At 45.8% G+C, this 22835-nt stretch overlaps 1 protein-coding gene across 1 annotated transcript in view; it reads left to right on the forward strand.

Moving 5' to 3' along the window:
• Positions 1-22835, forward strand: part of KAZN (kazrin, periplakin interacting protein) — a 188767-nt gene that overhangs the window by 48201 nt on the left and 117731 nt on the right. Inside the window, exon 2 of the mRNA XM_071798454.1 lies at positions 1321-1478. Within this exon, the coding sequence (XP_071654555.1) occupies positions 1321-1478 (158 nt within the window). The remainder of the gene's footprint in view (positions 1-1320; positions 1479-22835) is intronic.

Raw genomic sequence — 22835 nt, forward strand, 5'->3', positions numbered from 1 at the left:
GCGCGTTGGAGGGATCAGCTCTCTGAGCTGGGAGTCGGGAGACTAATATTACTTATTTTTACTCTGGTAATGACCTGTTATTTGACCTTGGGCAATTTGCTTTCTTCACAGCTAGACTGTGCTGCTGTTTAGATTTGCCGTGTCCTGGGAGGAAAGGCTTAGGGCTTCCTTCTTAACAGAAACGATCTTCACTTTCAACTGAATTTTATGAATGCTAATGTGGGGAAAATTTATGAAAAGTAATATTTGTAACCCAGCTTGGTGTCATCAGCAAACTTGCTGACAGTCACTCTATTCCCTCGTCCAAATCATTGATGAATATATTGAATAATACCGGCCCCAGTACTGACCCCTGAGGCACTGCACTGGATCCAGGCCTCAACTGGACTCTGCCCCATTGACCACGACTCTCTGGCTTCTTCCCTTCAGCCAGTTCCCAGTCCACCTCACTACCCGCTCACCCAGACCGCACTCCCTCAGTTCAGCTGTGAGGATGCTGTGCAGACTGTGTCAAATGCCTCACTCAAGTCAAGGTAGATCACGTCCACTGCTCTGCCATCATCCATCCATCTTGTTATGTCCTCATAAAAGTCAATGAGGTTGGTCAAGCGCGACGTCCCCTTGGTGAAGCCATGTTGACTGCCCCTTATGACCCTCTTTTCCCTGAGATGCCTTGAGATGGCACCAAGGAGAAGTCGTTCCATCAGTTTCCCAGGGATGGAGGTGATGCTGACCGGTCTACAGTTACCCGGGTCCTCCTTCTCGCCCTTTTTGAAGACTGGAGTGACATTTGCTTTCCTCCAGTCCTCAGGCACCTCTCCCATTTCCCAAGACTTGGCAAAGATGATGGAGAGCGGTCCAGCAATGACCTCAGCCAGCTCCCTCAGCACCTGTGGGCGCATCCCATCCGGACCCATGGATTTATGGATGTCCAGATTGCCTGACTGCTCCCTAACCCAGTCCTCATCAACCCAGGCAAACTCCTCCATTGTCCTGCCTTCCTCTGGGGCCTCAGCGGTGCGGGGCTCCTCAGGACAGCCCCCGGCAGAGCAGACAGAGAGCTGCAAAACCTTATCACATAGGGAGAGCTGTCTGGATGAGGACTGGCTGGGGGAGCAGTGAGACTGTTTTGTTTGGATTCAAATTCTGTGGTGCTTAGATTTCAATTGAGTCTGGTTGATATCTGGAAATAACTAAAATGTAACACTCTGGTGTTAATTTAGACCGCATTGTCTTCTCGCTGTTGCTGTGGTTCTCCATCACTATTGGACTCTGGCACAGTTTCATTCCCGTTTTCCTCTTCCCTCTCTGTTTCCGCAGCCGTGGAGTCGCTGCACTCCTTGAACGACCAGATCTCCCATTTTATCGTCAACAAGTCGAAAACGCTGGATGAGGATGAAGACGCCTTTTTGCCCAGCGAGAAGGAATCTCTGAAAAATGCCATGATGCTGATGAGGCACCTCCTAATGGATGCACAGGTAGGAAATCAATAAACTCCCTTCTGTTAGGACATGAGGAAAGCACAGATCGGGAGGCAATTCATCGTTTTTATAGGTGGTTTTAGCAGTGGGGAACATTAGTCCCTGACACTTATTTCAAACTGACTTTGGCTTCTGAAACCTGCAGCTGTGGGAAGGACATCTCAGTGCAAAGACCATGTGGCTTGTAATTTAGGGTTGAAAATCGTTCCGGAGTTTCAGGAGAAAATGCAACAATATACGCATTGATGGGAATCCAGCGTCAGCCCTAGCAAACGAAAATCATTTTGCCACTGAGCATCTGTGCTGAATGCCGGTTTTAGAAGTGCCAGACACACACCGGAGCTGTTGGTTTAGCCAAGCTCTGAAATGCCAGTTAAAAGTCATGAAATGATGTGCAGATGTTTCTTTGTGCCTTTGCTGCTTCGCCATCAAATCTCTCGCTCTGTAGGTTTGCTGTGTTGCAGCACGCTTCCTTCATTCTAGTGAAAATAACCCAAACGTTTGAAATATTCAGTATGGTTTTTTATATTCCCTTCTGGTCTTCATTTATAAAGCCCGGATGGAAAATGGCAGCTTAAATGGGAAGGTTGTTTTGAAAACAGAGTGATCTCCTCTCCCTTTTGCTCCAGTAAACCCTAAAATCCAGCAAAGCAGGTCTGAGACCCTCTCCAGGGGTGGCGATTGCACAGCCCAGGCTCCACACTTCGACCGCCCTCACGTTTTATGTTTTTTAAACATCTTATCGGTATTTCCCATGTTGCAGCTTGTGCGTATCACCTCTTGTTAGAAGCCTAACAAGAGAATAGAATAGAAGAGAAGTAAATGATTCCTGCAAGGATTAGCAAAATAATCTTATTCAGGGTTTTTCCTGATTGCTCTCCCATGCCGAACCGGGGTTGCTATTGCAAGTGCCAGCAGGGGTTGGTGCCGATAGTGTTACTGCAATTACCCTGCACTTCGTTAAACAGCTGGTCCCCAGGGCCCAGGTTCCCGTGGCTGCTGCCAGCGTTTCACAAGTACCTAAATGGAGAATATAACCAGAGAAAGCTGCACATTTCTGTCTTCTATTCCCCTATTCTCCCATGTGGAGTCTGGTGGCTACCTTATCGGCTTCTCTCACTTTCAAAACCTTTGCTCCTAATTACTTTGTCTAATAGGGATCTTGGTGCATGCGAGAAGTGCCCTGGGAGTCCCCGCTATATTTGAAAGTTGGATATTTTTGCATGTGGAGCCAATCTGGGCTTTGGGGACTGTGGAGTGCACAGTGAGCAAACCATTACAACCACGCTCTGGGTTTTGTTTCTGTGACTATGGTGTTCGTGTCACTTCAGTGCCTCTTTAGCCAAGTCACCTCCGTTGACCCCAAATCAAGGGGTGGAACTCTGCTGCAATGTCATGGGGAGCACGAAGGGTTTGATTGTGCGTTTGGATTTGCTGCAGGTGGGAATACCTGTGGCAAATCAGGCATTAGAGCAGAAAGATGGTTACAGGCATTTGCATGTTGCAGATTCAAATCAATATGGGGGAAAAAAGGTACCTATTGATAATCCCCTTGTGCAGGAATTCCTTTTTTAGCACCTGAGAATTACTTTGCTATTTAGCAGTTGTCCTGCTGCATATTAAGTGCTGTCTGTGATAGAGTGACTGCTTCAGGAAATGCTGATAACAACAGGGAAATGTCAAGTGCTCCTGCGCCCTCGTCATGCGCCTGGATCTCTTCCCAGAAAAGACAGGCTGGTGTTTTACCTGGGATTTTCGAGTTGGAAGGATGACAAGGTGGGAAGTGGTGGTGATGAGAAAAGGACGGAACGAATCAGGTGACAACATCAAGTACCAAAAAAGCCAATAAAATAAATCCTCAGAGGAATGGAGGAAACAGGAGGCTGGCAGCAAGCGACCTAAGCAGGAATATCAGCGCCAGCGTGTGCATATAAAGTACGTACTAAGCGTGACTGCAGAGTGCCCCGTGGCTCTAATTACACAGGAGGAAAAAATATCACCAATGCAATTATTTCCTTTCCCTTACCTGATCTCATTTCTTCCCAGCCAGTGTTTTTATGGGAAGATGGAGCCCTGCAGCTCTAAAGATTGTTTGTGCAAGGCTCTGAACAAAAATAAGATGAAATCCAGTGTTTGGCCCTTATACTCCCTTTCCTCCCTCTTGGTGTGGATGTGATTTTGGCTGGCAGATGATTTGAGGAGAGAACATCCGGCTTCAGTTTTTGGGTAGGAATTAGCTGAAGTGCTAGAAGTGAACCCACCAGAAGTGACCCAGCAGAGGGGACGGTTAATGAGTATTTCTCACTTCTCTGACACTATTAATCTGCTTTTAAGACACAGCCTGTGGGATGATGTCTCACGCCTGCTGCCTTTCTGCTGTGGAGGGGAATGGTACACAGTTTTTGTTCGGGGTTTCACAGATGTATGTTTTCACAGCCAGAATGTGGACTCCCCACTCCTGAGTGCCAGCCCAGTCCCTTCATTAGACCATGTTTATTTCTCCCTTGGCTTCTTGGAAGAACCTCTTCCCCCATCTGTTTTGTCAATTTAGTTTTCATGCCTTTGCTTTTGCGGTAGTGATGTCCAAGCAACTGTGACAGTAGTGGCTATGGCTTTGTAGGAGAAATTTGCTGCGTTGGAGGTCACTTGGTAAACACAGTAGAGAAACAGCTGTTGAATGGGGGGGGGGAAGAAATCATCACATCTTCTGTATGAGATAAGGCTTTCTCCATGCAGAATGGGGCATTGCCTTGTGTATTTTGCACTCCTCCTGCCTACTGAAATGTCATTGGCGTCAACTGAAGTAGCACTGGGCTGGCTGAGAGGTGGCTGCCAGTACCTTGTCCCAGTCACCGGTACTAAACTGCACGTGGGGATAGGTAATAAGCTGTGTGGAGTCTCTCAGCAATAGCCTGTCAGGTCAAATTCTGCCCAGGGAAGACAGTGATTTAATGAAAGTCATTGCAGTCTGCAGGGATCTCTTGACCCCAGTGGTCTCCATCCATTACACAGCCCGGACAGGATTTCCTCATCACGAATATACCCCGTTGGAGGGACTGCACGTCCACTGCTGGGCTGGCTGAGCTCTGGAAAGGGAGCATCACCCTCCCTCCCAGGGAGGACTGGAGCTTTACACCCAGTTTGCTCATTCCTCAGATTTGTTTCAGGTTTGCAGCGGTTTCCTGACATCAGCCTGGAGGTAGAAAAGCATCACGTTCCCCTAAGCAGCGCTTAGCAAGTCATCATCTGCATAGCGGAGCTGGAAGGGGGGAGAAATCCGAGAGGAAACTGGAATAGTGTTGTATGAACTAAAAAGTGGACTCAGATAATGTGAGTGCATGAAAGCAGACGGAAAGAAAAGGTGCATTTATTCTATAAGACATGTTCCATCCTCCGCGCAGTATAGGAATGAATAAACGATTTCATTTCTGCCAGACAGCCCCGTGCAAGATGCTATCGCAGGGATACGGCAGCCTATGATAGATTGTCATTGTTGTCAATCATTTCTGACAGTCCTATTATGCCTGGAAAGGATGTTTGCTCTGTGCATGTTCTTTTATAATCCTCAGAGGTGGAATTTTATAGCCTAGCAGTGTTTTTTCCTCAGATGTTTCCCTAAGCAGGATTTATTGCTTCTGAGACACACGTGACGTGAATCCATTATACCGTCAAACTTTAAATCTCCCCCCAGCTTTGCCTGAATTCCTTTTGGTTTGTTTCACTTGGCTTTGTGTTTCTATTTGCTCTCGTGCAAGGCTTAGCTGGTGTGGAACACAACATCTCGGGGCCGAGTCACCTGCGTCAGGTCTAATCTCGCCGTTTTACCAAAGCAATTTGTTTAATGAATTGAAAAGGTGCATCCAGGCACCAGCATCAGCCTTAAACGTAGGGTAATATTCGCTCTTATATGAAAGAACACGCATAATTTTTCTGGATGCTTGACCTTAAAAGCCAAGCTTTCAGGAAGTTCAGTCCGTTTAGTGACTTCCATAAAGGGTTTAGTTGACTTCAAGTGGATTTTAAGTTCTTTGGGGGAAATAACCATCATTTCATGCAGTTCCTTTCCCAACAATGGCATGATCATTGTGTCCTCTTAGGTGCTGTTATAGAAGGAATGAATAGACATAGGGACAATCTCTTGGTTTGGCCTGGACTTTTCAGGTGCGGTCACACCACAAGTCGTGACTTAAGAACAGGATTAGTTTAGTAACCTTGTGGAGCACCTGACTTAAACTCAACTGGATTTCAGGTCTTGACTGGGCGTGAGAGCGTGAAGATGCAGAGATATCCAGCTGCTTCTCTGCCCAGGGTTTGCTTCTGTTTGTAAGTGAAGAAAGAAAATAAACCCGGTGGTACTTCTAGCCGGAGTTGTTAAAACAGTAGTATGGTTGTGGCCAAAAAGTCACAGGGGCAAAAACCTTTTAAGTGACTTAATTTTTTTCTTTAGAATCTGGTGGTTTAGCACTTTACCTGAATAAAATGGCTCCAGTTCTCATTAACTAGTGGGACAGACCATTAGCAAGTGTTTACCGAGACAGGTCTGTAGATAGGGCTGGAAGTTGATAATAGTTTGGGTAGGGGGTTTTGCCAGGGTTTTATTTGGAAAATATTTGAGTTGTCAGTGCCATAAGCCTTTGAAGTTTGGCTCTGGGATCCTGTGAATAAATCATGTCAGGAGAGAGTATTTCAGTTGGGGGAAAACAAAACAACTGCCCCCCCCCCCCATGCACACAAACCCCACAACCAAACGAAACCAAACCACCAACCCCAAAAAACCCTGCTTGGCATGACTTACTTTTAGCCATTCAACATCCCACCAGCTGGTTTTGGTGTGGGTTTTTGTTTGTATATGTATATATTTAATATATATATTAGCCTCCATTCTCCTTCTCACCTGGAAATAATAGAATTTCTTGAGCTCTTTTACATTACAATCTTTTCTTCCGTGGTCTCCGTTGTGTTTCTGAGGCGGCCGTGGTAGCAGCTGCAGAACTTGTAGCAGAGCAGCGCCGTTTCAACTGACCTTTAAAGTACTTCTTATTGCCTATAGAGATCTGCTGTACAAAACCCACCGTGTTGTTGCAATATTTTGCTTCCTAGTTAAACACTTTCCACCATCTGCTCTTCAGACTTCCAGCAGACCGAGTGCAGGGAACTAAACCCCAGGACCTTTATTTTCACGCGAGTGGGTCGTATGAGTATCAACAAGAAGGAACGGGGAGGAAGGATTTGCCCTTTGTTTCGATAAAGTTGCATAATTTGAGCTCTGAAAGCATCCTCTCCACACTAATGCGTTTCGGAGGTTGTCGAAATGGATACGGCGCTAATTCTCTGTTATGGAACATTATGAAAATGCAATTGTAAATTGGCATTCTTGTATGTCAGTGATCGCATTTCATAAGCTGGTCTGGCCTGGAGAAAGCTTCATTTAAAATCAGGATGTATTTAGGGGGAAGCCTGAAAAACAAATGTGCTGCTGTGCACAGTTGTATTATTTTTACATTAATCTTGCCATCCCATTTCCATAAGAAGAAGCCTCCTTAGCCACTTCCAAGCCAGCAGCACATCTTGTAATGATCCCGCTCGGCCCAGTCTGAAAGGCAGCACAAAAGACTCTCGCTTCTGTTGCAGGAGGAGAAGATAAAACGCACAACTCAGCACAAGCTTCGTCAAGGGCCGCATTGTGTCTAATGGCATCATTAGCATGTGTTACACGAGCCCGGTTTGCGGCGCTTATCCCTAAACGTGTCCCCGCCAAGCCGCTGCGTCGCGTCGTGCTCCACATTGATTTGTGGATTTGCCTCTGTTAGTTCAATTTATTTGGAGAACGATGTGCTGTGTAATGAGCGGAGATCAAAGATACCTGTGAAAAAGTGATTGTGCTGTAAGGTACGTGGGCACAGCTCTCGCGTCGTTAGTCCCCCGCTAACGATGGGGTTTGCTTGGAGCCGGGATGCTCTGGCATGTTCGACGTAGGGCTCACCCATTCTTCATCACCTGCTTTTAGCCACCTGTGATTTGTTGATTCATATGGGGGGTTTAGGCTGAGATTCGCTGTCCTTCACTTCTAGTGATAGGAGGAGGCTTTTCGAAATGTGTGATGCCGTTTAGATGGAGTTAAGTGACAGAAAGTTTCATTTTTGTGTAGAAATGGAGGAAAAGGTGGGGATTGTGCAACGCCTCTTGCATGACTGAAGAGGCCTCATGCCCATATGGTTCAAACCAACCTATATTAGGTGTCTTCTGCTGGTGAAGGAAGAGCTAATCCAGATTTGAAGATAGTATTTCTCTGAGTATTTAAATTGGATTTGTCTCCAGTTATTTCAATCTGAAAAATTTGTCTTGCAAAAATCCATGCTGACCTGATATTTTAGGCAAGACTGTGGCTGATTCAGGGTCTGCTTTAGCCCATTCTTGCTGTAATTCCAACTTTTTCGATCCATCCATCCATCCATCCATCCATCCATCCATCCATCCATCCATCCATCCTTCACCCCTCATCTCTCGGTGTTTAACTGGTGTGGGAAGAGCAGCTTTGTCCAGCGTTTTGCTCTGATATCAATAGCTGTGATCAGCCTGGCCCTTGGATACTGAGCAAGAGCACTTGTCGCCGTACATTTTGTCGCTGTACGTTTTGCAGTGTTGTCGCTTGACAGGGTTGTCATCTGGGAGTCACCGCGGTCATTTAGCTACAGCTGTACCCTGCCCGGCCTCTGCTCACCTCCTCCCCTGGGAATGGAAAGAAGAAGACACCACGAATGTGTTAAATCCTTATCCATACAAAACGCGACTGCCTGCGTGCTGGAGTGAATCTAAATTCAGCTGGTTCCTCGTGTGTCGATGCTTGTTGGTGCTGAGGCTCCATCGTCGCTCCATCGGCCCAGTTTGCTCCTTGCGTGTCGCAGTTTGCTTTGACCTGTTGCTGCAGAGCTGGGGCAGTGGAAATAAAAAGCCATTTCCAAGGCAGGAAGGAGATGACACCGTATTGCAGCGCTGAGGTTTGGGGAGCGGGGAAGGTCAGCTTAACCCATCTGGTGCTGGAAATGAAGCAGGGGATAAAAAGCTGCGGTGGTGTGGGACAAACCCGAGCTGAGCGTGTGTAGAGGATGATTCTCTTGCCTACTACCACTACAACAAAATATTTCTATCGCTAAGTAACCGTACTAAAATTTGACGTTACATTTGCCTCCACCCAAGTCCTGCAAGAGCGGAGCTGACGGTGATGCATTGGGTACGAGATGGTTCAGCACAGCGACATCCTCGGTTCTGATTTCATTTTCCCCCTTTCTTATTTTGCTCTCCTTTGCTGCTGGAAAATGCTCATTACTCTGAGTTAGGTTTGATATTGCTGGGTTGAAAGCTCAGAAATGCTTTCAATACTTGCAGCCCTGCAAGAGTAGAAGCCTAAAAAATAAATATTAATCACTCGTACAAACGAGAGCATAACCTCGTGTTTAAAGGGTGCAGGAGTGAGATTCGCCACAGGTCTATTGTTCATTTAATTGCTTATAAATTAGTATTGACTTTTATGATTTCATTACGGTATGGAGGTCAGCAAGAGAGAACGGTCATGGCAGTGGAGAGGCCGAAACTGGATGTTGTACAGCAACAACTCAGCGCTGTGCTCCAGAGAGAGAGGAATATGTCTGTGTGTGTACATAGAAGAGAATATAGCACTTGGGAAAATGGCATAGACACCTTTTTTATGTCAGAGGGGAACCAGCACTGATGACAAGACAAAATGCATGAAGAAGCCGCGATGTCTGCAGCTGTAGTAGATGCTGCAAATCAAGCTGGTACCCAGATAATTCCCAAATTCCAGTTTCTCTGGCTCTTTCGCTCACAAAATGCTCTCGTACCCCTGAGCAGGTGGCTCAGGACAGTGTTCCAAATGCAGAGCCCTGTTAACACGGAAGAAAAGAGGGTGACAATTCTGTGTCACTTAAAATGTGTTGTATATTCATGAGTGGGGATGTGCGTGTGTGTGTGTGAAACCTCCGCAAGCTTTAATTAGAGTTCATGAGAGATAAACGAAAAGAAGGAATTAGGGGAGAGCAGAGTGTATCTGCTATCGCAGCCGTTTATCAGCAATGCAGATTTTCAGTTAATAAGAGAATAAAAACCCCGATTGTGCAGCCAACAAATGAATCAGAAAATCCCAGATCGCTTCATTTTCTGCACGAGTCGAGGACATGAAGACTCAGGAAAATGTGGTTTGTTCCCTCCGAATACTCAACATGTTTTCTTCTGCCTGGAGAATCTATCGCTCCATTTCTAGTTAACAAAAAAGCAAAGGAGGAACCACTAAACCCCCCAAAACAAGGTGCATCACTGCAATGAGCTGCTGGGAAGCCCAGAAGCTCCATCATATAGGAACCAACTGCTCCGGAGTCATCTGCAAGCTGTCCCTCCAACCTGTGAGCTCAGGCTCAGCAAAGCCAAGCTTTGCATTCGCGTTCTTGCCTCAGAAAGACTAATAAATACTTAATGGCTCTGCGAGATAGGGCGAGTGCTCGCATTCTTTCCCCATATGTCAACAGTTGCTTTAAGCGCTTGCTTGATAAAAATTAAGCTGTTTGTCCGAATTCGTGCCTCAGATGCTCGATAGGGAGCTGATTTTGCAAGTGTAAGCTGTCTTGGTTTTCTAGTGGAGGAGCGGGCTTTAGGAAGAGAATGCTGCTCTGTTATTCCTGGTGAAAAGAGGCAAAAATACCCACAACAGCCCCGCAGGTCGACCCCGACAGCGGCTCCTCTCCAGATGTTGTAATCCTTCCTACTTTAACTCCTTCTAGGCTGTGGGACTTTAATCTGTTGTGTAATTTTAAGGCTGTAATTTAATTCCCATCTTCCTCATTTATCTGTAAGTTGGGAATAATATTTGCCTACTTCACAGTGATCGCGTGAGGCTCTTCATTAATTAACGTGTAAAAGCTTTAAGATCCTTAGGATGAAAATTGCTTTAAAAGATGCCGTTAATAATAAATATCAAGTAATGCACCTTGGTACCTCTTAGCAATAATTGGTGCTATCATTTCTGCCCAACTCTTCCATGAATTAAAAGGCTTTGAGCGGGATTGGAACCACGAATGGGGTTGGGACCAATTAACATGTAATCGCGTGTCAGGTTTTATATCCTTGACTCTCCTGTCATGGGACTCTTGGGAAAATCTCCCTGGGTTTTGACGGTGCAGTGTCAGAACTCAGCCCCAGCCATGTTTGTGTGATAATTGCCCGATCGCCTGCGTTCTTCTGCTAACTTGGTTGCTTAGTGATTAAGCTGAAAGCAAACCCACGGCAGTTTAATATTAACGTAAATGGAATTAGCCACTCTTTCCGTGAATTAAAAGTTACCGAATAATGTTCATTATAAGCAAACCATGAATGCTTTTTCTTCTGATACTTGAATTTAATTAACTATTTTGTTGAAATACTGATAGTTTTTGACCTGCTCTGTGTGCTTGACCTCCACTCCAGCGTGTGGAGCCTGGCTCTTATGGAAAATCCAATAATTTGCTGCTTGGTCACCCAGCTCAAACTTTGATTAGATTTGAAGCACACAGCAGTTGTTCTCCTAAGTGTGGAGGCTCTGAATATGCTTCCATGAAAATAAAGAACTCCCATGAAGAAGTTACCTGGTCTTTCCAAAATATCAACTTGGTTTTTATGGAAAGGGAAAGCACTGAACCATCGGATCCAGGTGGGATGGAGCCAGCAGATGGACCAATGTGAATAATGACTTTGCAAATTAATGCGTAAGAAAGTCGGTGTCCAGGAAGGTGCAAACATACAGCAAAGTGTTTCCCCCTTATCAGCGGCCATGGAAACCCCTGTTATTTATATCTGAGTGTGAATTGCGCCCTGTGAACATTCCTGGTGCCACAGGGGGGAGATGTTGAAGAAGAGCTGGATCACTCCATGCACACACTGGCTGCCTGGGGCAGAGCAGCCCCAGGTGTTCAGGAGCTCAATTCCTTTTAATTCCCACCCCCAAATAATAAGGATTTAAATATCCCTTATAAAAGGTATCTGTTGCAAGCCATCTGAAAAATGCTCCCTCCTGGATGAGATTCGCTGCAACACCTTCCAGGTGCTCAAGGAGCTTTTGTAAGCGAGACCATGAGGTGATCAAGGAAGGTACAATAACGAGCGATACGGTCCAAGCGCTGAATCTCTTGTGTGTTTTAGCATCACCCATTGCTCCTCGTGCTCCTGTCCCGCGAGCTGGGCTCCGGGAGCCTTTGCAGGAGCAAAGGGAGTGCGGAGCACTTATCAATAGCAGGATTTCTTGCTGCTGTTTCCTAATACATAAAAAGTACCGATAGGCTCATACAAGTGGCTTGTGATTTATTCAGGCCCTCCGGCCGTCTTTTTTGTTTCTTCTTAAAATAATACTTTCCACGCTGCCTGGGAATTAGCGGTTAATGCTTATTTGTGCGTGAGAAATCTCCATAGAAATGGCTTGAGGGAAAGAGAATATATGTATTACGTGAAAGGCAGGAAAGTAAGGTTTAGTTTTTGAAATAGCTTGCCAATCTCCACTCTTTTCTGCAATGGTTTAAAAAGACATTTTCCCTAGGACTCTGATATAGTTTATAATATTCTAGAAGCTAGGTTAACAGGCAGAAGCAAGGGTATTTGTAAAGGGGCTGAGTTGCCAACACAGAGGCAGGTGGCCTGGGGAACTCAAGATAGCCTCATTTTCCAGTTTAAAAAGAAAACCCAAACCCTACAAATACACAGCTCGTCCCCCTTCCTGTGCTGCCCCTTCCAAAATGTGCATCAGTTGACTTAGGGGAACTTTGGCTCCTCTTTCAAGCACAACATTCCCTTTCTGGCCACATCACCGGAGGCTGAGTGAATAGAACACCTTTTTTCTCAGCCTTTCTGCACAGAGGGGTTCAGAATCACTGCGTGATGTGTGCCCCAAGTAATATTCCCCAATTGTTTCCCTTTCCTTTCCAAATGATATCAGTCTCCATTATTTTTGGCATAATGGCAGTAAGAGGAATGTGTTTTCTTTCTGAAATACTTCATCTCATTTTTACGTTCTGAACAATCATTATTTATCTCAGGATGATTTTTTTTTAATCCATCTGGTTTTGTCTTGCATTTCAAAAGACCCAAAGTAAAATAATGAAAACTGTCTGAATCTATTACTGCTCAGTTTGTACATAATTAATAACGAAGGCAGTGTAATTAGGCTGCGGAATGCACAATGAACACAACATTAAGATGTCCTTAACTAACATCTGTGGCTGATGCTTGTCTTATATTGACAAAAACCAGCAAGATTTTCCATGAAAACAGTGTTTGTGTCTGGCATTGCGTTCTTCCTGATTTCTTGGTGTGAAATAAAGGGGAAGCTTCTTTGCTGCTCATTGCAGCCGCCTGACGTTGTCCTTGCAGCCCAAGCCCTGCTGTCAGTCCCCCACGCGTGGTTCCTCACAAACCATCCAAAAACGCTTTGTTATTTTTCTGTAGGGATTTGAGGGTAGGATTAAGCTGTTCCTACCAAAAACACAAGTGGAAAAGCATCACGCATGGCTGTCTAGTGCAGTAAAAACAAGTGTGCTTGGTTAGCAGGTACCGTTGGGGCTTCCTATGTGTGAAGTTGCATAGAATAACTGTGCGCTCCCCACTCATCCTGTTAACGTAACCCTCCCTGTCACAGCCAAAGTTATTAGCGGACCCGAATCTTCCTGCTGCTCCCACATTACTCATATGATCAGCGATGACTCTGCACAAACAAGAAAGTAAACCAGCCTTACAGCCGTATTAATGTATCAGCTCCACCGAAAACACAGAAAAATGCAATGTTTGCAAAAGGGGGAATTGATAGTGCAAGGGATTTTATTGTGGCACATTCGAGAGCGGAGCACACAATGGAGAGTGAATAAAGACCTTATAAAAATACTTGGCAGCAACTCCTTTACATCTTTCAAGGTATGAGTTTCTTATTTTAGTTGATTTACTGGTCTGACAAAGAAGCAATCATCATTAATCAAAATAACTCACTCCTACTCTGCCTATGAAAGCTGAAGTTAGATGAAGGTCAGGGAAAAAATATGATAAACTAGCCTGGGATGGTTAGTGGTTGCAGTTCTTTGGGAAGCCCATTCCAGGGGAGAAACAGAGTTTTGCTAATGCTGATTATTTTTTAAATGGAATTTTTAAAAAAGCAAAGTTTGTATCTACAGCAGATTCACAGATGTGATGTTCTCGAGTATGCATGAAGCGATGATTTCCCGACTGCTTTTAGTAGCAAGAGGTACCGCATGGAAGAGCGTTTGGTGTTCTCCTGGAGGCAGGGAGGGAAGTGAAATTTGGATAGGATCTGTGGAGCTGAGAAGCGATGCAGGTCTGTAGGTGCCAAAGCACATTTTCTGGATGAGCTTCAGGAGACTGAGCCACTGACACTTCGGAGAAATTTCTCTGTCGTGCATAACTGAGATTTCTGCCTTGTGCAGAAGTCTGTTTCTGTGTAGCTGAGTGTCTTCCCTTGTCTTTTGCTGGTGCAGTGTCTCATGGGCACGTCCCTCACCTTAACCCATAGCATCCCACCGAGGACATCAGCAGACACCTGGGTCAGCAGTTTGCTGATGGCTGAGCCCCAAATAAGGCAAAACTGAACAGGCGCAAGCCCAAGAAACCTTCAAAACGCTCTTAACGAGTTCCGTGTTTTACCTTGAAACTCACTTCCATGGCTCAAATGTTATCTGCATTCTGTCTAAAGTAAGAGAGTAATACCTAAATTCAAGCAGAAGTAATTGCTGGGAGCAGGGAGGACTGCCAGTGCCTGCAGACAATATCAATTAGCGTTTGGGTGGCAGAATTATCAATAGCTCCCTTGCCACTAGCATTTGTTGTATGAAACAAAGTTGAGAACTGCGTATTTCACTCGGATAACGTAACGCGTGACCTTAGCAACGATGGAGGGATGCAAAGTCCCTTAGAGATTGAACGCAGAGGTTTATTTTCTGTTCTCTGCTCTTCTTGTTCCATGGATGCATTTGATGAGTCCATACCTGTTCATTTAAAAGCTTCCATGAGGCATTTGAAATTTCTAAAGGACGTGCTTATACCTTTATTGTTTGCATAATCAGAAACACAAACACTCCTGGGGACTGCAAACACTCCCGGAAAGCAAACAGAAGATCAGCTCCCAAATACCGGGGACCAGTTCAATATTATGAAAGCTCTAAGTTATAGTGTAAATAGCATACACCTATGTCAGCTCATGAATTAAATTATATTTCCAAGAGATCTCTTGCGGCAGCCTACTGCAATAATATATTACATGCTCAGAGGCAGCGTTCGGCTGCTACAATGAAAGGGGGATAATTAAAGGCTTCTCAAATCCCAAATGTGCCGGCAGCTGCGGGGCTGGTTGGGAAGCGGCTCTGGGACCCACATGTGTCCTTCCCACAAGGGTGGAAACCCATTACGTGACTCTTGTGGAGAAGAGACCTGGAGGGGGAACAGCCCCTCTGCCCAGGATAAATATGTGGAAATAATCCATGGGGAATCATGCAAAAAGAAGAAGAAAGTGGTAGCAGGTGGCAGCACTTCTTTTCACCCTACAGAATACATATTTAGAGGCAAAATGGAGAGGAGGAGCCAATTAGTGGGATTACTGAGCTTCAAGAGGCAGGTGCTTGCATTCCAGCTCGGAAACTGCTGCTTCCTATGAGCTGAAATGCAGGTGCTTCATATACAACAAGGGCTTTGGCCACAAAGTTTGGTTAATTACAGAAGCAGAGGATAAAAAGAGGTGAGACTCAATGGCAGCTTGTTTCTCAATGAGCAGAGAACCCATAAGGCAGTGTTGAAACTCAATAAAAACTGAGTTTTCAGAGCTGAGCAATTATGGGTGTTCATTGTGGAAGGCATAGAGGAGGGGATATGTCCTACGTGGTCTTTTAAATGGTGGGGAATAGGGAGGGACAGCGCTAAGTTGTGTCCGTATGATATCGCTTTGGAACAAAATAGCATCAAGGGTTTGGCTCTGAGCAGAATAACAGAACTACGGCTACACGTTCCTACTTAAAATATAGGAAAATGAACAAACCTATGGGTTAGCACCAGAGAAGAGGCTAAAATAGAAACGGTCTCTTGTGTGGATGCCACTCTCGCTCGAGCTGAGCCGTGTGTGTCTTTTCGCGGCTGCGGAGCAGATGGGCTGTCGGCAGCAAGCAGGGAGGGCACGGTGCCCGGCTCCTGCGGGAAGAGCAGATTTTGCGGCGTTCACCAGCAACCTGCCCTGGGTAGGAAAGGAGAGACCTTCCTGGAGCTACAAAGCGATGATTGGTTTGTCTGAGTCACAATTTAGAGCCTCGAAGTCTTTGCCATGGGGAGAGGTGGCAAGGCAAGCGGGAGCCAAGGGGAAATTGGGGGAAAATCAGGATCCCGTGTGCTGGGCTTAGCTCCAGCTAAACTGAATCAGGGCTACACAAGATCCGAGTGTTGGTTTCCAGTTACTTTAGGATCAGTAGAAAGTGAGAGAGGGCTATAACTCTCCTGGGATGTATTTTGGGGAGTTTAGGTCATGTTTTTGGTTGGGGAGGTAGCGATGCTGAACACTCTGGAGCGTCTGTGCTGCCTGAACCGTTTGCTCTGGGCTGTGCGCTGGGTTTGCTGCATTCCGCTTTCTGCTGCGGAAAAGAAGGTGCCTTGGTTGTGCAAAGGATGCTCTTCACAGGCAACGTTCTGCCAAGACAGCAAAGCTCTCGAGACCTCATTAATTTCTGCAAGTGCGTTGATAGTATTTTGCTTTTCTTCCCATTTAAAACATGGTCACTTGTAAGTAGGAAAACGTAGGATTGGTGGTCAAGTATAGTTGGAATAGAGTCACAGGAGTTTCCTAGCATGGCATTGTGTGTGAGCTCCATGTTTTCTCACATTGGAGAAAACCAGTGCAATAACTTGCAAATCTGGAGGAAATGTCCGTGCAGGTTGACTGCACAACTGAATTTAATCATTTGCACAAAATCTGTTTTGCTTCTTCACGCTGTAACGACACCGATCTGATTATTTTTCTTTGCTGTAACTGGCAAAACGTCCCTCAATGGTGTTTGAATAATTAATGCTATAGAATTCGGCTTTGATCCAGCGCCATGCCAGGAAACGCTGTGCTCTCCAATCTGCTGCAAAACAGCGTTTTCTACTGCATTATTTTAGTTCTAATGCTGTAATATGGAAAGCCCCACAGTGCCTTGGCTAATGTGGCTTCTTCTGTCTCTTCCTCGCAGCAGTTGGCTCTTTCCTGACCTGCAAGAGCGACAGATCCCATTAGTTTAAAAGCAGCAGCCTCAGCCTGAATATTTTCCTGCTTGCAAACTCCAAACTGCGTTTGTCTATTAGATGTATCTACAGAGTCTGGTTGTAATTGGGGTGTTTTAAAACCCACTGGAGCAGCAAAACGCCACGAGGTGGGGAGTCAGAGGGAACTCGTACAAGCTTCACACGGTGGCTTTCGTGGTGCGGCTTCCCATTTAGATTTAGGCTCAGCTCAGGTCTCTGCGGGACAGCTTGGTACAGCTGCCGCTGTCCTGGCGCTGGGAGGATGTATCCGCGATGGACCAGGCTGGTTTAGCTGCGATAAACCTTGGAGGTCACTTTATTACTTCTCTAAATGATCCATGGACCTGCTGATCAAAAGGGAAACCCTTTAATTTTCCAGTGAGGGCTTTGGTTCCCACCTCCTGGCTTCTGGCATCTCCCTTTTCTTTCTCTTCCATCATTTTGTTGCTCCAGTAACCCCTATCTTTATCCCCTATAAAGCAGTTAGGTAGTGATGCTTTTCTGATTTTTTCCCCACTTGGTACAGGGAGAATAGTTTTGCTTTAGCACACCAAGAGTTAATTTGCACAGGCATCGTTCAGTCAAGCAACTTAAAGAATATCTTAATCAAATGAGCTAAATAAGAATGGGATCTCTTCTGCGGATTTGTAGGTGGCAAACTAAGATATGAGGGGGTCATGTATTCATCTGTCAATGTGTAATGCAATTAGACAAGATAATTGGGCAAACTAAGTTTTTACTGAGGGCTGAAAAATGTATTAACTTTCCTTCATTAGCTTTGATAGCTCTGCTGTGTCACTGGGGGTGGGTGTGAGCTGCAAAGCCGAGGCTGCATTTAGGATCAAGGCAAGACGTTTTCTGATGGGGAATATACATCCAAGCTGCTTTCTGAGTGTCCCAGGCTCAGCTTACAGGAAAAGCCGAATCCTGTGTTTGCTTTGCTTTGTGCGTTGATGGAGGAGGGTTCAACAATTGAAATGGCGGGGCCAATTGTAAAGATGAGCCCGGTAATATCTCTTAATTTAATGAACACTTTACAAAAATCCCTGTGAAGTAAATAATGTGCTCACTTAGGTAGCAGATTTTACTGTGGTATCTCTGAATCTTTTCACACAGAATCACAGAATGGACTGGGTTGGAAAAGCCCTCAGAGCTCATCCAGTCCAACCCTTGGTCCAACTCCAGTCCATTGACCAGATCACGGCACTAAGTGCCATGGCCAATCTCAGTTTAAACACCTCCAGGGCCGGTGAGTCCAGCACCTCCCTGGGCAGCCATTCCAGTGCTGACCGCTCTCTCTGCACAGAATTGCTTTCGAATCTCCAGCCTCAATTTCCCCTGGCAGAGTTGCAGCCCATGGCCCCTTGTCCTATTGCTGAGTGCCTGGGAGAAGAGCCCAATCCCCCCTGGCTAGAACTGCCCTTCAGGTCGTTCTAGAGAGCGATGAGGCCACCATTTTGTGGCAACGCAGCACAATGTTGGAGCATAAATGGCAAGAAAGGATTAGAACTGGGAAACCTGAGCTCTACTTCTATTATTTTAATGGTCTTTGTTCTAAGAAAGGCTGTGAAAGTCATCCAGACACCTTAACCAGGCTCACAAGCACCAGGAAGCCACAGAGACCAGGGTGTGAGTTTGGAGTGTCACCTTCTGCCCGTCCGATCGTTACTGTACCTTGCACTCGTTCATGACTTCACCTAAGTGATCACAGTCAAAAGTTTGAAATCATCGTCTATAAAGAAAAGAAAGCAAAAGGAAAGCCTGACTGGTATGTTTATTACCTCTGAATTAAAAAGCATCCTTCAATATTCAATGATAAAGTATGCAATGATGTACTGGCCATTTCATTAAACTAAAGCAAGGCAGCACATTTGGTTTAGACTATCCAAGCTTTCCATTCACCGTGTGTATGAAGTCCTGTGGTAGCAATCAGCTGCCTATATTCAGAGGAAATTGTTTCTTTATGGTTTAAAGTGGAAAGGCTCTTCTAGATAACCATATATTGCATCCATCAGGACCCTTCTTTGATACATTCAGTGTCTGGAGATGGAAGCAAATAGCAACAAAATTAAGGGAGAAATTGCCGGGCAATGTCCTTGAAGTGATGCAGGGCCCTAACTCTGCAGAGCACTGGAGCGCATGTTTAACTTGTAATCTCTGTCAGGTTTGATGAAGGGGTCGTGAACCCAAAAGCTTTTCCACGTTTTCATCCAGTTACACCAGTGGGTCTAATGAAAGAGATTAATTCAGGCTAGAACTTTGTTTCTTCTGTTTATAGACCATTACTGAGATCTGCATTGCTGCTGCCTTGTGCCATACAGGGACCTTGGTTATTGATGCCTATTAATTATTGATGCTTATTGATTATTGATGCTTTTCAATGCCTTTATCACAGACTCTTCTTAAACCTGATTTGCAGCATCAGGAGTAAGATTGTCTGGGATCATTTTTAATAAAGTAACTTAAACATACTATTCTTATGTTCTAGCTGAAGGTAGAAAAGAGTTATGTCCCCTAGTCATGGGCTCCTGAGTTAATCAAACAACGGCCTGTAGCATTGTAGGGGGTTTGTTATTGCGATTTAAGCACCACATAGGAACAGCCACCAGTGAGGGGAAGGATGATCTGCTGGTACAAGCCTGAATTCCCCCAGATTCAGCATTTAGGTAATTATTGCACTATTGCTTTGCATTTTATATGCAGGAAGCTCTTGGATAATTATCAAGTTCAGAGGGAAAAGCACACAAATAGAAAATCTGTGGGTTTTTAAGACGTGCTTAAAGGTGGCTTTTTGTCTGGCGTGAACCTTTCCGTTTGGTTAATGGACGTGAAGCTGTTTGCTGCTTCATAAAAACAGCCAGAACCAGCTCCAGAAGCTCAGCAAAGCCAGTAAAACCAGAAGAAGGAGGGGACGTTGTGCTGTCCCCACGCAGAGCCGGGCTCCCGTGCAGGTGAGGCAGCAGTGGGACCGCACCACTGGCTGAACTGGGATGGAAACATGGCCCTGGTCCTACAGAAACCCCAGCACTGGAGCTCAGGTGAAGAGGAAGATCCCACAGGGGTTCAGCTGTGATATATCAGCAGCAAGTGAATGATTCTTGACCCCATCGCTCAGCCACCGTGCACTTTCCCTCTACTATAGGACTTGTATTCTCCTTCATGCATTAGAATCCATCCCAGGGAAGCCCTTGGCTTGGGCAGAGCGTTGGGGGGTTAACGAAGCATTTGTACTCAGTGTATTGGGACCCCCATCATTACAGATTATGTGTGGGATTATCTCGAGCCCCACTGACAACACGCGTTGTTCGCAGACAGATACCATTAGCTCTTTCTGATTTCTCCCTGAGCGTGCAGGAATTTTTGGAAACCGGCGCTTTGGTAAAGCTCTCCGGTAGGAATTGGATTACGCTGTGCAGTGCTGTGAAAACTAGAATTTGAGCACGCTAGGTTAATAAACGCAAGCGAGTTACCATAACTCACAAATTAAAGGCCCTAATTTTCACAGTCAGGCTGCAAGATCCAATTAAGGCTGGTGGTGCAGTTCAGTGTTTGGAAAGTAACTGCGTTGTTTAACTTATCAGTGGATTTTGCCACTTTGGTTTTTGAAAAGTACTTCCCGTAATTTTTCATAGATGAACGTGATAAACTGGGTAACGTGAAGGGGACTGTGGGGTGCGGGCAGCTCGGTCCCTGCAGGACTGGGAACCAAGGCAAGAGTCCATCTCTGGCTCCTCGGTGGTTTGCATTTGATTATTATTTCTCGCTGGTTATTTTCTGGGTACCAGAGGAAGCTGCTGAGTTTATTTTACACCCTTCATCTCCTTAAACAGTGCCAAAGGCAGCTAATGCCCACAACGGATGGCTCGCTTTTATAAATGTGAATATTATGAAGTATAATGGGTATGTCGCCGTTATCGTAGTGTCGGGTGCCTCCGATGGATCTGCAGCCCATCGCCTTAGGTCTGGCAGGAGGATTAAACAACCCTCAAGTTGCTCTGTTTCCCGGGAAATGAGCAACTAATGGCAGAGCCCACAGTGTGTGGGGCTTCGGGTGCTCCCGTTCGGCCGGGTTGTGGGGATGGTCTTGTTACACCATGGCCATCTCAGGGTGGTAGGAACAAAAGCAAAGGGAGGCTGTGTAAATGGATCCCAGCACTCCTGTATGAACGATAAACGTTTCCAGAAGAGCTTTTATTTCACATTATCAGCTCTTCTAATCACCTCTCCTACTAGAAAATCACCTGAGAGAAAGAAACAATGCTGCTTGTACAGAAAACTCCCCGAGCTGGCTGGTTAGATTAGAGCTGCTTCAGTTCAGGAGGTAGATATCATCTCCCTACATTCATCTGTACAGCATTACGTCCACAATAAACCAATTTTTTAGCCTTCAGGTGATCAAATACCAGCTGCTAAGCGAAAAAACAAGTATTTGGAGTGTGGCCGCTATGCATGTGTTGACTATTTGCCTTTAACAGGTAGAAAATTGCTTCCTCACAGCAAGGTTAGGGTTAGGCAGCCTCTCTTTCTGGTATTTAATACTGTGCTCAAGCTGCCCTCGGTCATTGTGTCACACACACAAATCACCCTGATATGTGCTACGCTGGAGTAAATGAGCACCCTGCAAAGGAACAAAAAAGCCCAGCTTTGCCAGGAAAAAAAAAACGTGTCGCATTGTTATTCGTCTGAAGATCCATGTGAGCGATGAGCGTGATGAGAAGCATTGGCTGTGAGATTCTGCTCGGGAGCATCTGCTCGGGGGCTCCTCTGCCCATCGTGGGGGGACCTGGTTCCCCATGGGGAGGACGTTCCTCCCTGCAGCCCTCGGCCAATTTTGCTCACAAACCCACTTTGAAGAGGTTTCCCGCTTTGCTGCTTTTCTCCATTTGGCTGTGCATATGCTGGGGGATTCATTACACGGGTTTGCTGTTTGCTGGGAGACCCTCGGGCTCTGATTTTTACCGGAGGAGCTCAATATCTTGCGTGAGATTTTTGAGCACCCACCACTCCAGATGAAATCAGTGGGGAGCTGCATGTACTTCAAGTTTCAGAGCCCATTTAGCTTTGATTTGCATCTGGTATCTAGGGCAAACTCTGGGAAGTGTCTTGTTTCATCCAGTCTTGCCGACGTCTGTGATTTTTATCAGAAAGTCTCATGGTATTTGGTGTGTTTTTTCTTAGTGTCCCAGCTTTGACTGTCAATTGATCACATCAGACTGAATCATTCAGTTAAAAATAAAAGCCCGTGTCCCCTGAAACAATGAGTAACAGTCAGGAAAACACAGAAGCTGCAAGAAAAAGGGAAGATAAATCACGAGAAACCAGAACTTTCTATCGCAGACGTCTTGCGGGGGTTCCCTGGGCAAAAAGCAGAGGCTTTTGGGAGGTCTGGTAGCGCTGCAGGAGAGCTCTGCTTGGCTTTATCACAGGTAAATGATACAAACACTGGGTTTATGAAAGGTAAATGGTGTTTTACCAAAGCATAATGATCCTGGTCACGCAGTGTGTAGCAAATCTGGGCTGAGCTCTCCTGGTCCAGCCCTGCTGGGTGATGCTTCCTCTGGGCACCTGGTGTGCTCGTTCGTGTTCGCTCCTCGTGCATATCTCTGTAGCAAAAGCCTTAAAATGATGAAATATTGAATATCTGAGTGCGTTTAAGTATTTCCCACTTGAGGCACAGAGCTGCCACTCCAGGATGGGACTCACTGCAAAACGTGACGGTAAACAGGGCACGTTGGGTCTGAGAAAGCCGCTGGTTTGAGAGGTGCGTTTTCCACTGTTGGAAGAATAATAATTAGGTGTAGAGAGTTGGGGCTGCGATCAGGCTCATTGTGGGACCCCGGGCACGTCCCGATCGGCTGCCGACAGAACAGGACATCGTTCATCCTGCATCTTTGCCAGCCCGGCGTGCAGAATCAACACGTGCGCTTTGGCCGGGGTGGCCCCGGAGGCATTAATCTTGCACAATGCTCTCGGGGCTGCTGGGTCCGCAGCTCCCCCAGCCCTGTTTGTGAGAACCATATGGCTGAGAAATGTTTGACCAAAGCTGCCTTTCCC

The sequence above is a fragment of the Patagioenas fasciata genome, chromosome 23, assembly GCF_037038585.1.
Source record: "Patagioenas fasciata isolate bPatFas1 chromosome 23, bPatFas1.hap1, whole genome shotgun sequence".
In the NCBI taxonomy this organism is placed as follows: domain Eukaryota; kingdom Metazoa; phylum Chordata; class Aves; order Columbiformes; family Columbidae; genus Patagioenas; species Patagioenas fasciata.